Source organism: Lactuca saligna, chromosome 8 (assembly GCF_052625555.1).
Source record: "Lactuca saligna cultivar CGN05327 chromosome 8, ASM5262555v1, whole genome shotgun sequence".
Taxonomy (NCBI): Eukaryota; Viridiplantae; Streptophyta; class Magnoliopsida; order Asterales; family Asteraceae; genus Lactuca; species Lactuca saligna.
Window position 1 is genome coordinate 82,860,061 of NC_136424.1, and position 12,053 is coordinate 82,872,113.

The following is a 12,053-nucleotide window of genomic DNA, read 5'->3' on the forward strand; positions in this document are numbered from 1 at the left end:
GATTGTTTATTGTTACTTTATTACAAATTTTATATTAAGATATTAGGTATTGTTTTCACTTTTGATTTTGAACAGTTTGTTTTTAGACACTGTTATTTGCTATTTGTTTTTACATTGTTGTTTTGATTTTAGATACTGTTATTTTGATTTCAATGAGTTATTATGTTATTGCATATTTCTATGTTTTTTTGGTGTTTATTTGGTTAAAGCAATTTGTTTTTTTAATGTAAAAACATTAATTTTAGTTTATATTACTTTCGATCCCCCCTAATTAATTGTTTAAGCATATCATAAAGAAATCGCAATCCCAAACAAACTATTTCACCCAATCAAAGTCTTCACTTCTTTCTCTTTCTTCACGCTATGAGGATGGCGACTATGCTTTGGCGAGCCCCCTAGCGAGAGCTAGGGGGTGGTGTTCTACATCAATGGCGAGCTAAGCGAGTGGCTTTGGCGAGTGCCACTCCGCTTAGCCTTAGTCCCCGCTGCCATAACCCTCGATAGCGCTTAACACTTAAGATTCACATCATCGCTAGAGTTTTGAGAATTGGCGTAGCAGAATAGAAGAATAAGAAAGTTGATCACATTTGTTTTCTACTAAATGACAATTTACTTTCATTTCATATCACATTCACATTTTACATGTATCACAACTTTCTATAAAGAATCTCGAGGATACAATCTAATGTACAAGGTTCAGTTTAGAGTGGTCATGTATCGGCACATAAATTCGTTAAATTCCTCCTTACCGACTACAAAATCTAAGTGTTTAGAAGCACGTACGTACGTTTAAAAGAGATGGATCACAAGCGCCCAACCTTAAATGGCAGACCCACATTTTGAAACACCTTGATCTCACCACTCAACCCTCCAGTCACGATGACGAAACCCCAAGCCGTTGCTTGAATGGTCTTGTGGCCACCTGAAGATTTAGAGTTTGGTGAAGGAGCTGCGACTTCATCCAACCTACCTGATGAACCAGTCGCCGTGCTGAATGACTCACATGGCTCAATACCCGAGTCACCATGGGAATTCTGCTCTGTGTCCTCCATGCTCTCCACTGAGGAACTACTCCTTTTCGGGACAGGTGGCAGAGATGACGATCTCTTACTATTCCCAGTACTTTCATCCGGTGGAGGAGTAGAACAGGTGGCGGTAGATGGCGGCAGTGTGGCGATTGACTTTTTTGCGTGTTTTTTAGAATGCATAGCAACGACTGGTGGTGCGAGTCTGCTGGTTCCCGGCCATGGTGCTGTGACGGAAACTTCTTTACATGGGAAATTTTCGTAGGATTTCATGATCATCGCGCGTTTGTTTTTTGATCGAGTTTCTTCGTGCCTCCATATGTATACTTGTGAATCTTCACTAGCGCTGATTACGTATTTCCCATCAGTACTAAAAGCAGCCGAAAATTGGCTGTTAATGTTCTTAAAACCTGTGGGTAACCGATAGTCAGCGACGATCAATCAGTTTGACCTAAAACTCTGAAAGTCAAACTATGATTTTACCTTTGAATTTCTGGACAACTTTTGTTCCATCTAAAATTCTAACCCTCGAATCCGCAGATGTGACGAGTACTTCAGATGGATTCCAGGCAGAAAACTGTACGTTAACATGATTTGTTACTTTGTAAAAAAAAAAAAAAAAAAAACAATACATCAAGAAATATATAATTTAAAGCCATTTCAATACCTGAAAACCAGTTATCTTTTTAGGCTGTGTCTTCGTCTTCTTTGTTTTCAACTCGATTTGCTCTTTAAACTCAAGTTTTCTTTCTAAAATCGAAAATAGACTAGTTCAAACTCAAGAACAGTAGCATGATTGAGGGTTTTAGGGATAGGGTTCATACCAGATGTATTGTAAAATCGACAGATCCCTTTGTGGGAACCGACAATCGAAACCTTGCCATCGGTGGAATACCCAATGGATGTTACCATTTCATGAAGATCGATCCAGTCGACTACAAGCCGATCTGGAATGTTCCAGATTCGTACTTTAGAGTCTAGTGAACCACTTATGAAGTAGTCGTCGTCTGCCGGATTGAACTGTATACAAGTCACTGCCATACACATGCATAGCATAAATGGTCAAAAAAAGATTTTCTTTAATTTCCGATTGTGACCAAATAAGTGATCGGAGATCAATGTTAATTAAACTGGTTATTATGTCGTGCATACCGTAATCGGTGTGAGAAAATGTCTTTAAACAGTTTTTAGTTTCGATATCCCATAGCCTTACTGTCTTGTCCATTGAAGACGAAAGGAGGAGCTGCATGCCATTGATAAAATTCCTCCATTATGCTACCAACTCAGATGAAAGGAGAAAAGAAAAGGTGAATTTTAAACTGACCTGAGATCTTGACCATGATAGATCGAGGATATCTTCCAGATGACCTTCCAAAGTGCAGAATGGTATTTCCGATAAGCCAAAAACAGTTTCAGGTGCATGGACATAGTCAGGGATTCCTTTCTTTTTCTTCCCTTTTTTCTTCTTCTCCGGCACAGCATCCGGCAATGGCGGCCTTCCGTCAGGACTAGGCATTGCCATTGGGTGGACCGGTGTGCCACTGACGGAGCTCAGATCATCTACTCCACTCCGAATTGACATGAGATCGCACTCTTGCACTTCCCAGATATTGATCACTTTATCCTCACCGGCAGTCGCTAGATAATGACCATCGTATGTAAATTTCATCGCCCAAATCGATCCTTCATGACCCTTAATCTCTTGACTCAGATGCAATGCTGTGAATTCCTTGTATGGTTTCGCATGAACTCGAACTTTTACCCACTGCGAAGGTGATTGTGATTTCGTTTCGCTTATCAATGCCGAATTATCACCATTGATTGAAGGAGAACTAGTGATTTTAGCATCCTTCTCTTTTTGCGACTTCGAACTGCCCATTGATCCTAATTTCATGTTTTTAAACAAGGCAGCACCTTTTTTCTTGCTTTTTCTGAAGCTTTTTTTGATGGAGGAGTTAGCCGGCGTTAATTTCCGATCATCAGAAGTATTTTTCTCGTCGTTGATCACCTTCTGCATTATTTCCTTCACTTTCGGCGAATGCCCTGCGTTCTTCTCGAATTCCGCCATTGTAATATGCTGCCCCGTTTGAACATCTCTTAGTTTATTCCAATTCCCTTCATTGTGACACTCTTTAACCTCGAATTCCTTTCCATTATCCAAATTCTTGATCAAGAAGTTGGATTCCATCTGCCCTACGATATGGTTTGTGGCTAACGTTCGAGTTCGAGTAAGCCGTTGTTTCGGAATCGATCCGATCATTTCTTCTTCCCGACGTTTTTTATCCAGGAAAGATGTATCTATACCTCCATCCGACATTGAACGCAGCAGAGTTCCACGCAAGCCTTCAAAAGGATCCTGCCGCTGATCCTGTTTCACCGGCAACTCTTTTTCCGACGAAGCCTCGCTTTTTATCGATTGCATTGGTCTCAACGGAGCTTTAGTTATCGGGCTACCCAACCCAGCTAACAGATCTTTGTTGCTGTTCAATCCCATATCTTCTAGAAGCCTACGTCGCCTGTCGGTGATCGATTCAGGCGCTGCCATCCACATATCATATTCACCGGTTTGAAATTCCGCCAAGTCGCCGTAATCTGCGGCGGAGGAGAAAGACATCCGGCTATCATCGAATTCTTCATCTGATGACGATGAAGCGAGATCCTGTGGGGAAACGGAGGAGAGGCGTTGTGCGTCGAAGAATATGTCTTCATCGTCGTCGAGGTCGCCTAAACCATCCCAGTTCATCGTCATCGTTCTCCTGACGACAGCCATTTTTACACATCTGTGAAGCAACAAATCAAAATTGCAGAAGATCTGGAATCGTTTAGAATCAGAAGAGATGATGTGTTTTGGAGAGAATGTGGGAGAGGGGGAGAGAGAACTCAAAAGAGAATGGAAGAGAGGAAATCATGGAGGATCCATAACGTGACGTGATCACTACTTTTCACGTCTCTTTAATAAGACATGCAAACCTTAACCATGAGTTTTTCCACATTGTTTTGTTTATACACACGATGGTTTGATTGATTATGTTCATTTAATCAAACTTTATTTTTAAATTTAAACATACTGTTTACATAATATGTATATTTCATAATATGTATTTTCATTTGCCACCCTTCTAGTTGATTATGTATTTCAAAATTTACCTTTTACTTGTTTAAAATATATTCCACGCATCCATTATTTAAATATCATTAATATAATAGGGTAAATGACCTTTTTCTATTCTTATTTGTTTTTTTATGCAATTTGTAACATCCCTCTCAGGCACGGATCACAATATTGTCCGTTTTGAGCCCCCGGCATGAAAACTTTCCAAGGGGTCACCCATCACTGAATTGCTCTTGCTCGGGCTCGTTTAACTGCAGAGTTCTTATAGGATCTGCTACCCTCACTACTTTAAAACACGTTGTGATAGTGAATGTATCCACATCCCTTATAAGAAATGTTTAGTTCTCCTTCCCAGTCGATGTGGGATTAGGTGTAGCTAACCTGCCCGCCTTCACCTCCATTATAGGTTTCGACGTCCCTGTCAAACACATCAACCCGTGCCCTGGCTTTGATACCATTTGTAACATCCCTCTCTAGCACGTATCACAATATTGTCCGCTTTGGGCTCCCGGCGTGAAAACTTCCCAGAAGGTCACCCATCCCTGAATTGCTCTTGCTCGAGCTCGCTTAACTACAAAGTTCTTATGGGATTTGTTGCCCTCACAACTTTAAAACGCGTTGTGATAGGAAAGGTATCCACATCTCTTATAAGTAATATTTAGTTCTCCTACCCAGTCGATGTGGGATCAAATGCAACTAACATGCCCAACTTGTAATACCCATAAAATTCAAGTCAATTTAAAACCTTTCAAAACATTTAAAACTAGTAGTTATTACAAATTTGTTTTCAAAATAGTCTAATATTAGAGTTTTCCCAAAAACATAAATAAAACATGAGGAGATGTGTGATCACGCATTCGCCTTGCCGCGATCCCCTGATGTACCTGAAACAATAAACTGAAACTGTAAGTCCAATATCTTAGTGAGTTCCCCAAATTACCAACCTCATATAACCATAATCATATCATATCACCAAATATAGAACATCATGCATAATGAGCCTTCAGTCTGACTGGACCGCCTCGCAGACCTTCAGTCTTTCTGGACCGCTCTCCGAGCCTTCGGCACGTCTGGACCGCCTCTCAAGGCCTTCAGCCTATCCGGATCGCTCGTCGGGCCTTCGGTCTGACTACTATACCCTTTCGGGTTTGTAGTCTATCCGGTCCGCCCTGGGTATGTTGGCCTTCAGCACAAAGCAGGATCATCTCAACCCATCCCAAATCAAAACAAAGATGTACATATAACTATCATACGCTAACATACATATATAATAATCAAACCGATCTAACGGATCGTATAGCATAGCAATACCCTATAACCCGAACACCGACCTAACCGACTTCATAAACACTTACAAAACAAATCCGAAACTTACACTTTTAACCCCTAACTTCTAAAATAGTAGCAATTAACTCCTCCAGACCAACACCGTGCTATATAATTATCGATTTTAGGGCTACTATACATTAATTAATTTATTTATTTATTTAATAAACGGTGTGTTACACAATTAACAATGAAGTTCTTATTGGAGTTTTCTAAATGCATTTTGTACGAATGAAATGATTGATTATATTTAATTTAGTCAAATTTATCCAAAATTTTGACAAAATATATTTTTATTTATATATGTACTAAAAAATCAAAATTCCAATGGATTTCCCATGTGAGAAAAAAAAATTATAACGGTTTTATGACGCTTCAATATTTGTATAATTTTAAATGTAAAGAAGTTTTATTTTCTTTTAATGCTAATTGTGTTTTTAAACGCTAGTTGAGTTTTGATACGTTAATTGAGTTTGTAAACGTTAATTTTAAAGACTCCTTGAGTTTTTAAACACCAACTCTAAATGCTAATATTTTAAAATACTAATTAATTTTAAATATTAATTGAGTTTTTAACACTAATGTTTAAATGTTGGATGATATGGGGGCGTTGAGGGGGAGGGGGAGGCAAAGTGGGGAGCTCCATAAGATCTAATTTTTTTATTATATATATTTATTTAAAAAAATTCTAATGATGATCAGTGTTTATTTTTTTGTTTATCTTTGATCTTTAATGATATTTCATATCTCAGATGGACCTAATTGATTGATATACAAATGAATTGTACTAATACTATTATAAGTTAAAAATAATGTATACAAATGAATTGGACTAATACTATTATAGGTTAAAAATAATGAATTGGACTAAGACTACTATAGGTTAAAAATAATGAATTGGAAAAAATAGGGAATATTGAGAATTTATATAACATTTTTACATAAAACGATACGATTGTGAGAGATTATCAGGTTTTCAAACTTTAAGACATAAATACAAAAACAATTACACGACTTTTCGTGCGAATAGGAGGACCTTTGTTTAATAAAGTGGTTCCGTAGAACACATTCAAGCAACCTTGTCATACTTTCTTTTTTAATTAAAGTCAAGTATCATTCTAATAGTTAATTATTTATGTATACCTTTTCTTATTCACGCAGTTACAATTGCTTAATTGTTATATCTAATGGCTTATGACCAAAGGGCTTCTAGCCCAGCGGTACCCAGTGTTGCCCTCCCTCCTTGAGGTTGACGGTTCAAGTCCCGTCGTGGACATAGGTGGATTTAAGGTGTAGTTTATGAGTAAGTTAGATTTGACGTTTCAAAAAAAAAAAAGCTTATGGCTTTTGCTATTTATAGCTAATCATCACGATCTAGAAAAATGATTTAACTAAAAAAAAGGCTTATGGCTTTTGCTATTTATAGCTAATCATCACGATCTAGAAAAATGATTTAACTTTATGGCTTAGCATACGTTTATTTTGTGTCCGTATAGGTTTAGGTTATTAGAGTGGACACTCCCTCCTTGTACCGTATTTTTTTACAACACCCAAGGGGTGGAGAGTTAGGGAAGAGAGAGATAGAGAGATGAAGGAAGAGAGAGAGAGAACGCGAGCGCTCCCAATTTTTGCGAACGCGAGCGCTCCCAATTTTTGCCACACTTCCAAACTGCACTTTCAAAACCACATAGAGAAGACGGTGTTTCAGTGTCACATCAGTTGAAACTGCACCCCACATCCTCCAACCTTGGGTATATTTGTCAAATTTATGAATACTAAAATAAAAAGGTTTTGATAAGTAAAAAATAAGTGACTTATCAAAAAATAATTTATTAAAGGTTCCAAATAGTTATAAGTTGTTTTTTAAACAAATTTTACTCAAATATTCTCTTTGATTTATATCGTTGTGAAACCGGTAATAAGTCAAAAGCTTATTTTTTAAGTTTTGTCAAACACCCTCTAAGCCTATGCTCGACGTACTAGCTGAAAAGCTAATTGATATAGCTGAAAAGTTACTTGTGAAATAAAAAACTAGTTGATAGTTGGAAAACCAGCTGATAGAAAATGATATTTGATCAAACTAACTAAAAAGTTAGTTAAAAGATATAAAACGATATTTAAAAGAATGTGTTTCAATAATTAATTAAGGAGTATATTTGAATAAAAAAACCCTCCTAAAATGCTAATCTAATTAGCTTTTTAAAAAACTAACTTATAAACTATGTTTTGATTTATCAAACATGACAACTTAAAAATATAAAAAAAAATTAAAAAAAAAAAAAAAAAAAAAAAAAAAAAAAAAAAACCCTCAAAAAATAAGGCTTTGGGGAGTGGTCACAATCAAACTACCGGCCAACTCAACACCTGGTAGGTATTTTACTATTCCACAACCAACCAACTAGATCGTGGAAATTGTGGGTTGGTAGTGAAGAGGCAAAAAGGAGGAGAGATGAGTGAAAATTATAAGGGAAAAAGGAAGAACCAATCAAAATGCTCGTCTTGTTCCGTCTTCACAACCACTAGAAGCCACTACACAGCCAAACGACCGGTCCACGGAGCGGTGTTCACCATGGGTTAGTGTGCCACATATATGCTACATAGGAAACTCATGAGTGTGTTCACACCCACTCCGGATAGCTTAAGCTAATTTATCAGCTAGTCGTGACGCGCCAAACACAACCTACAACGAGGCATTAAAACTCTAAAATAATCATTACATTTATTAAAACGAGGAAAATATCATTAAACCAAACAAAATGCTAACAAGAATGTAGAAAACAAGATTACAAGAAGTATTTTAGCAAATAAAAACAACATCATTACTGCCAATCAGTTATCCAGATTCAATGTATGTCTAACCTAATTAAATGAAATAGAGTAAATTACACAAATCATCCCTTATAAATGTGCCAAAGTGCACGCTCAGTTTCTTTTTTCAAAAATTAATTCGGATCGCCCCTGCAATGTGTTTTTCTCACTCAAACCGTCCCTGATGGACATAAAATGATTATGTTACCTTTTTCATTTGTTTTTTGATTTAGTTTTTTAGTTTGTTTATTATTGACAATTAAAAAAAATAAAAAGACAAAAAAACAAAAATATAGCCCACCACCATAAAATCATTAACCTCTTACCTCCACCCACAACCTTCATCTTCTTCGGTTCGTATTCATTCTTCTATTGTCGGACCTATATATATATATATATATATATATATATATATATATATATATATATATATATATATATATATATATATATATATGAGAGAGAGAGAGAGAGAGAGTTGTCGTCGCCGCCACCACCACCGTCGGAGTTACTGAGAGAAGCCCATCGCTTCACTCCACTTGCGCAACACCATGACTACAGTTATTGTATCTTCTTTGATTTGCAGGTTCGCTTAATTACCACCATCTCAGACATCACCATTATCTTCTATGTTTTATCATCACCACCTGCACGCCACCATCTTGCATAATTTAAGGTTTGTAGATCTATTTCCTGAAATAACTCATCTATTTCATGAATGTGTTATCTACATTCATGAAACAACTCATCTCGCTTCTCCATTCGTAGATCTACATGCCATGGATTTTCACATCATGGATTAAATAACAATTCGTCTCTTCGAACGCTTCTGGGTGGTGCTGTCGGAGAATTAAATAACACCGACTCCTGCCTTCTCTATTTCCTGAAATAAATCACACCCTCAGATCTAAGGTCACCTAGGGTTTAAAGAATAAGAGAAGAAGAAAAAAATAATAAGAAGATGAAGGAGACCGAGGGGGAGAGGCGACATCGGAGAAGAATTTGTCTTCTAGATACCGACCACAACCATCAACTCTCCTCTCATAAAAGATTTATGGGATTTGTTAACTAGGGTTTGGGGGAGCAGGCTTATTTTTCAGATCTCCTTCAGATGTAGGATTAGATTCACGTTTGATTTTCGGGTTTAATTTCCAAATTTTGTTTTTATTTTGAAGGTGAATGGTGGTGTTTATCAGAGGTGACTGCTAGGGAGAGCTCATGGGGGTTGCTCAGGAGCTGAAGGATGTGTCATCTTGTCAGCTCAAAAAGAAACGAGTTGGTTTCGGAAAGGAAAGCAGGATAACTCCCAAAAGTGAATTCGATAAAGGATATGCCAGTCAAGGAAAGGGTTAGCAGCTTGGTACAGGGTCACGACCCGGTGGTTCAGGGTGATATCTAGCATGGTAAGGGTCAAGTGATTGTTGTGATTTGGAGTGATGAAAGTATCATCGGGTGATCGTTGGTTAATAAGGGTTGCAATCAGAGAAAGAAGCAGGTGGCCGACTTGAATCAGTTGTCGTAACTCTGGGAGGGAAGATTTAGACTTTATAGAGGACCGATAGCAGTGTTCGGAGGAACCTGGGTCGGTTGAGACCAGGAGCTGTATTGAGGGAGTGTCATTTGGGATGTGTTGATGCAGGCTTCGAGGACGAAGCCTAATTTAAGTGGGGGAGAATTGTAACACCCCGAGTTCAGAAGTGCAAGTTCAGGGTGCTTGGTGTAATTAAGGAGGATCCACTCGGCGAGTCGAGTCGCGATTTTGGTCGCGTGTTAAGTGACCAACTCGGCGAGTCGGCAACTGGACTTGGCGAGTTGGTGCTGAAGGGAGAAAAACCCTAATCCGGGGTTTGTGACATATATAAAGCACATTATAGCCACCCTCAGCCTCTTTACCTTCCCTTTTAGTTCCAGAAAACCGTAATTTCGTGTGAGGCTTCATTGTTGGAAAGATTGGGGCTTAGAAAAGGAAATTGTGAAAGGAGCTTGAGAATTGGGAGTTAGCATCAAGAGGCTTGTAAAGATTTGGGATCTACATCATAATTGTGCACATCTCTGAGGTAAGGAGCTCTTACCTTAAGCTATTTCCCTTGTGGTTCATCCTTGGTGGTTGTTTTCGGAGTTCCTCAAATTGTTTTGAGACCTATCTCGGATTTGGAGTTGGATCTGGGGTTGCTACTTCAGATACTGACTCATGATGGCTTAGAATTTCATAAAGCTTCAGTCCTTGAGTTATTATTGAATCCCTTTGTCCTAAAAGTCTATCCCTAGAGCATTTTGGGCTCATAGCTCCTGGAGTTCACGTAAAGTTTGCCACTTTACGTGAGGAATGGCTTGTAGAAGGGTAGATCTAGGGATTTGATCCCCTGCATGGCTTGGAAAGCATCTGTATGGAATGAGAACTGAAGAGACTCGGCGAGTTCCATGGGTGAACTCGGCGAGTTGGATGAAGGTTGGCATGGACTCGGCGAGTCTGTTGAATATTGCCTTGGACTCGGCAAGTCTGTTCTTAGACTTGACGAGTCTGGTTGTGGAGTCCTACCCTTTTTCTGGTTGAACGGTGAATCGGTGAGTCGAGGGATGACTCGGTGAGTTGAGCGAGAAGGGACTCAGAATTGTGGGACTCGGCGAGTCGACGGGGCAAGTCGGCGAATAGGGTCACACAAGAAGGTTGACTTTGACTGAGGACTTTAACTTTGACCAAGAGTTGACCAGTGGACTTCCAAGGGTACTTTGGTAATTATTGGTAATTATTGAGTTCAGTCTTTTGGTATTGATCAGTGGTGGAGTTCGTATCGGAGGTTGGAACAGCATGATCTTGTCTCTTCACTCAGTAGTTGCGAGGTGAGTTATCCTTACTATATCGACATGGTCTAAGGCACCAAGGGCGACCCTTTATCGGATGGAAACCCGGGTAGTTGTTATGTTATTGCTTTGCTATATGTTTGCATCCTGGTAGTTAGGATGGTATATGTTAGAGACCTGGTTAAGATCGGAATCATGGTATATAGAATGATGCTATGTTATTGACCGGTTAAGTCGGTATCCTAGTTAGAGTGTGCTATATATGTGATCTGCTGGATCGGTTGATTAGTGAGGAATTGTTATATGATGATATGTTTATGTGCACAGGGTTGACTGGGGTTGGGTTGACGCGGGTCCTGCTTTGTGTTGTAGGCCAACATACCCAGGGCGGACCGGATATCCTGAAGGCCCAGCGAGCGGTTCGGATAGGTTGTAAGCCCCACGAGGGCGGACCAGACGTACCGAGGCTTGGAGAGTGGACCAGGCCGACTGAAGGCCCGGTGCGAGCGGACCAATCATACTGTAAACTCAGAGAGTGGTCCAAGTGGGTTGAAGGCCCGGTGCGGGCGGACCAACCACACTACAAACTCGATGTATATGGCTAGACTCGGAGGGTGGACCAGTTGGACTGAAGGCCCGATGTGGCGGACCAGTCACACAATAGACCCGAAGTGCGTGGATGTTCTGTTTATGATATGATATGTTATGTGTATGGTATATGTTGTTGGTATTTTGGGGGTAACTCACTAAGCTTTCGGACTTACAGTTTTCAGTGTATTGTTTCAAGTACTTCAGGAGATCGTGGCAAGGCGAAGGCGTAATCGTACCGCTCTTCATGTTTTATGGGTTTATGATGTGGTTCTGGGAAATACTCTGATAATAAATGAATTGAAAACCTTTTTGTAATAAATTAACGAATATGGTTTGTTTTTGAAAAGTTTAAATTGGTTGAAAATTTTAGATGTTACATACGTCGCGGT

At 39.1% G+C, this 12,053-nt stretch overlaps 1 protein-coding gene across 1 annotated transcript; it reads right to left on the bottom strand.

Annotated features, from left to right (window-relative positions):
• Nucleotides 1-604: 604 nt before the first annotated feature.
• LOC145008385 (uncharacterized) lies at nt 605-3,909 on the bottom strand. Its single transcript, XM_078967007.1, has 6 exons — nt 2,350-3,909; nt 2,178-2,268; nt 1,850-2,059; nt 1,693-1,775; nt 1,509-1,602; nt 605-1,435 (listed from the first exon to the last, which is right to left on the bottom strand). Exons 1-6 carry the CDS (start codon nt 3,793-3,795, stop codon nt 804-806), a joined length of 2,556 nt encoding a protein of 851 aa, XP_078823133.1. The 5' UTR covers nt 3,796-3,909; the 3' UTR covers nt 605-803.
• Nucleotides 3,910-12,053: the final 8,144 nt, after the last annotated feature.

Coding starts and splice junctions, on each gene's coding strand:
- LOC145008385 (XM_078967007.1), bottom strand. CDS start 3,795: ATGGCTGTCGTCAGGAGAACGATGACGATGAACTGGGATGGTTTAGGC. Junction 1,603..1,692: donor AAAAGATAACTGGTTTTCAG/GTATTGAAATGG, acceptor GTTAACGTACAG/TTTTCTGCCTGGAATCCATC. Junction 1,436..1,508: donor AGTTGTCCAGAAATTCAAAG/GTAAAATCATAG, acceptor GGTTACCCACAG/GTTTTAAGAACATTAACAGC.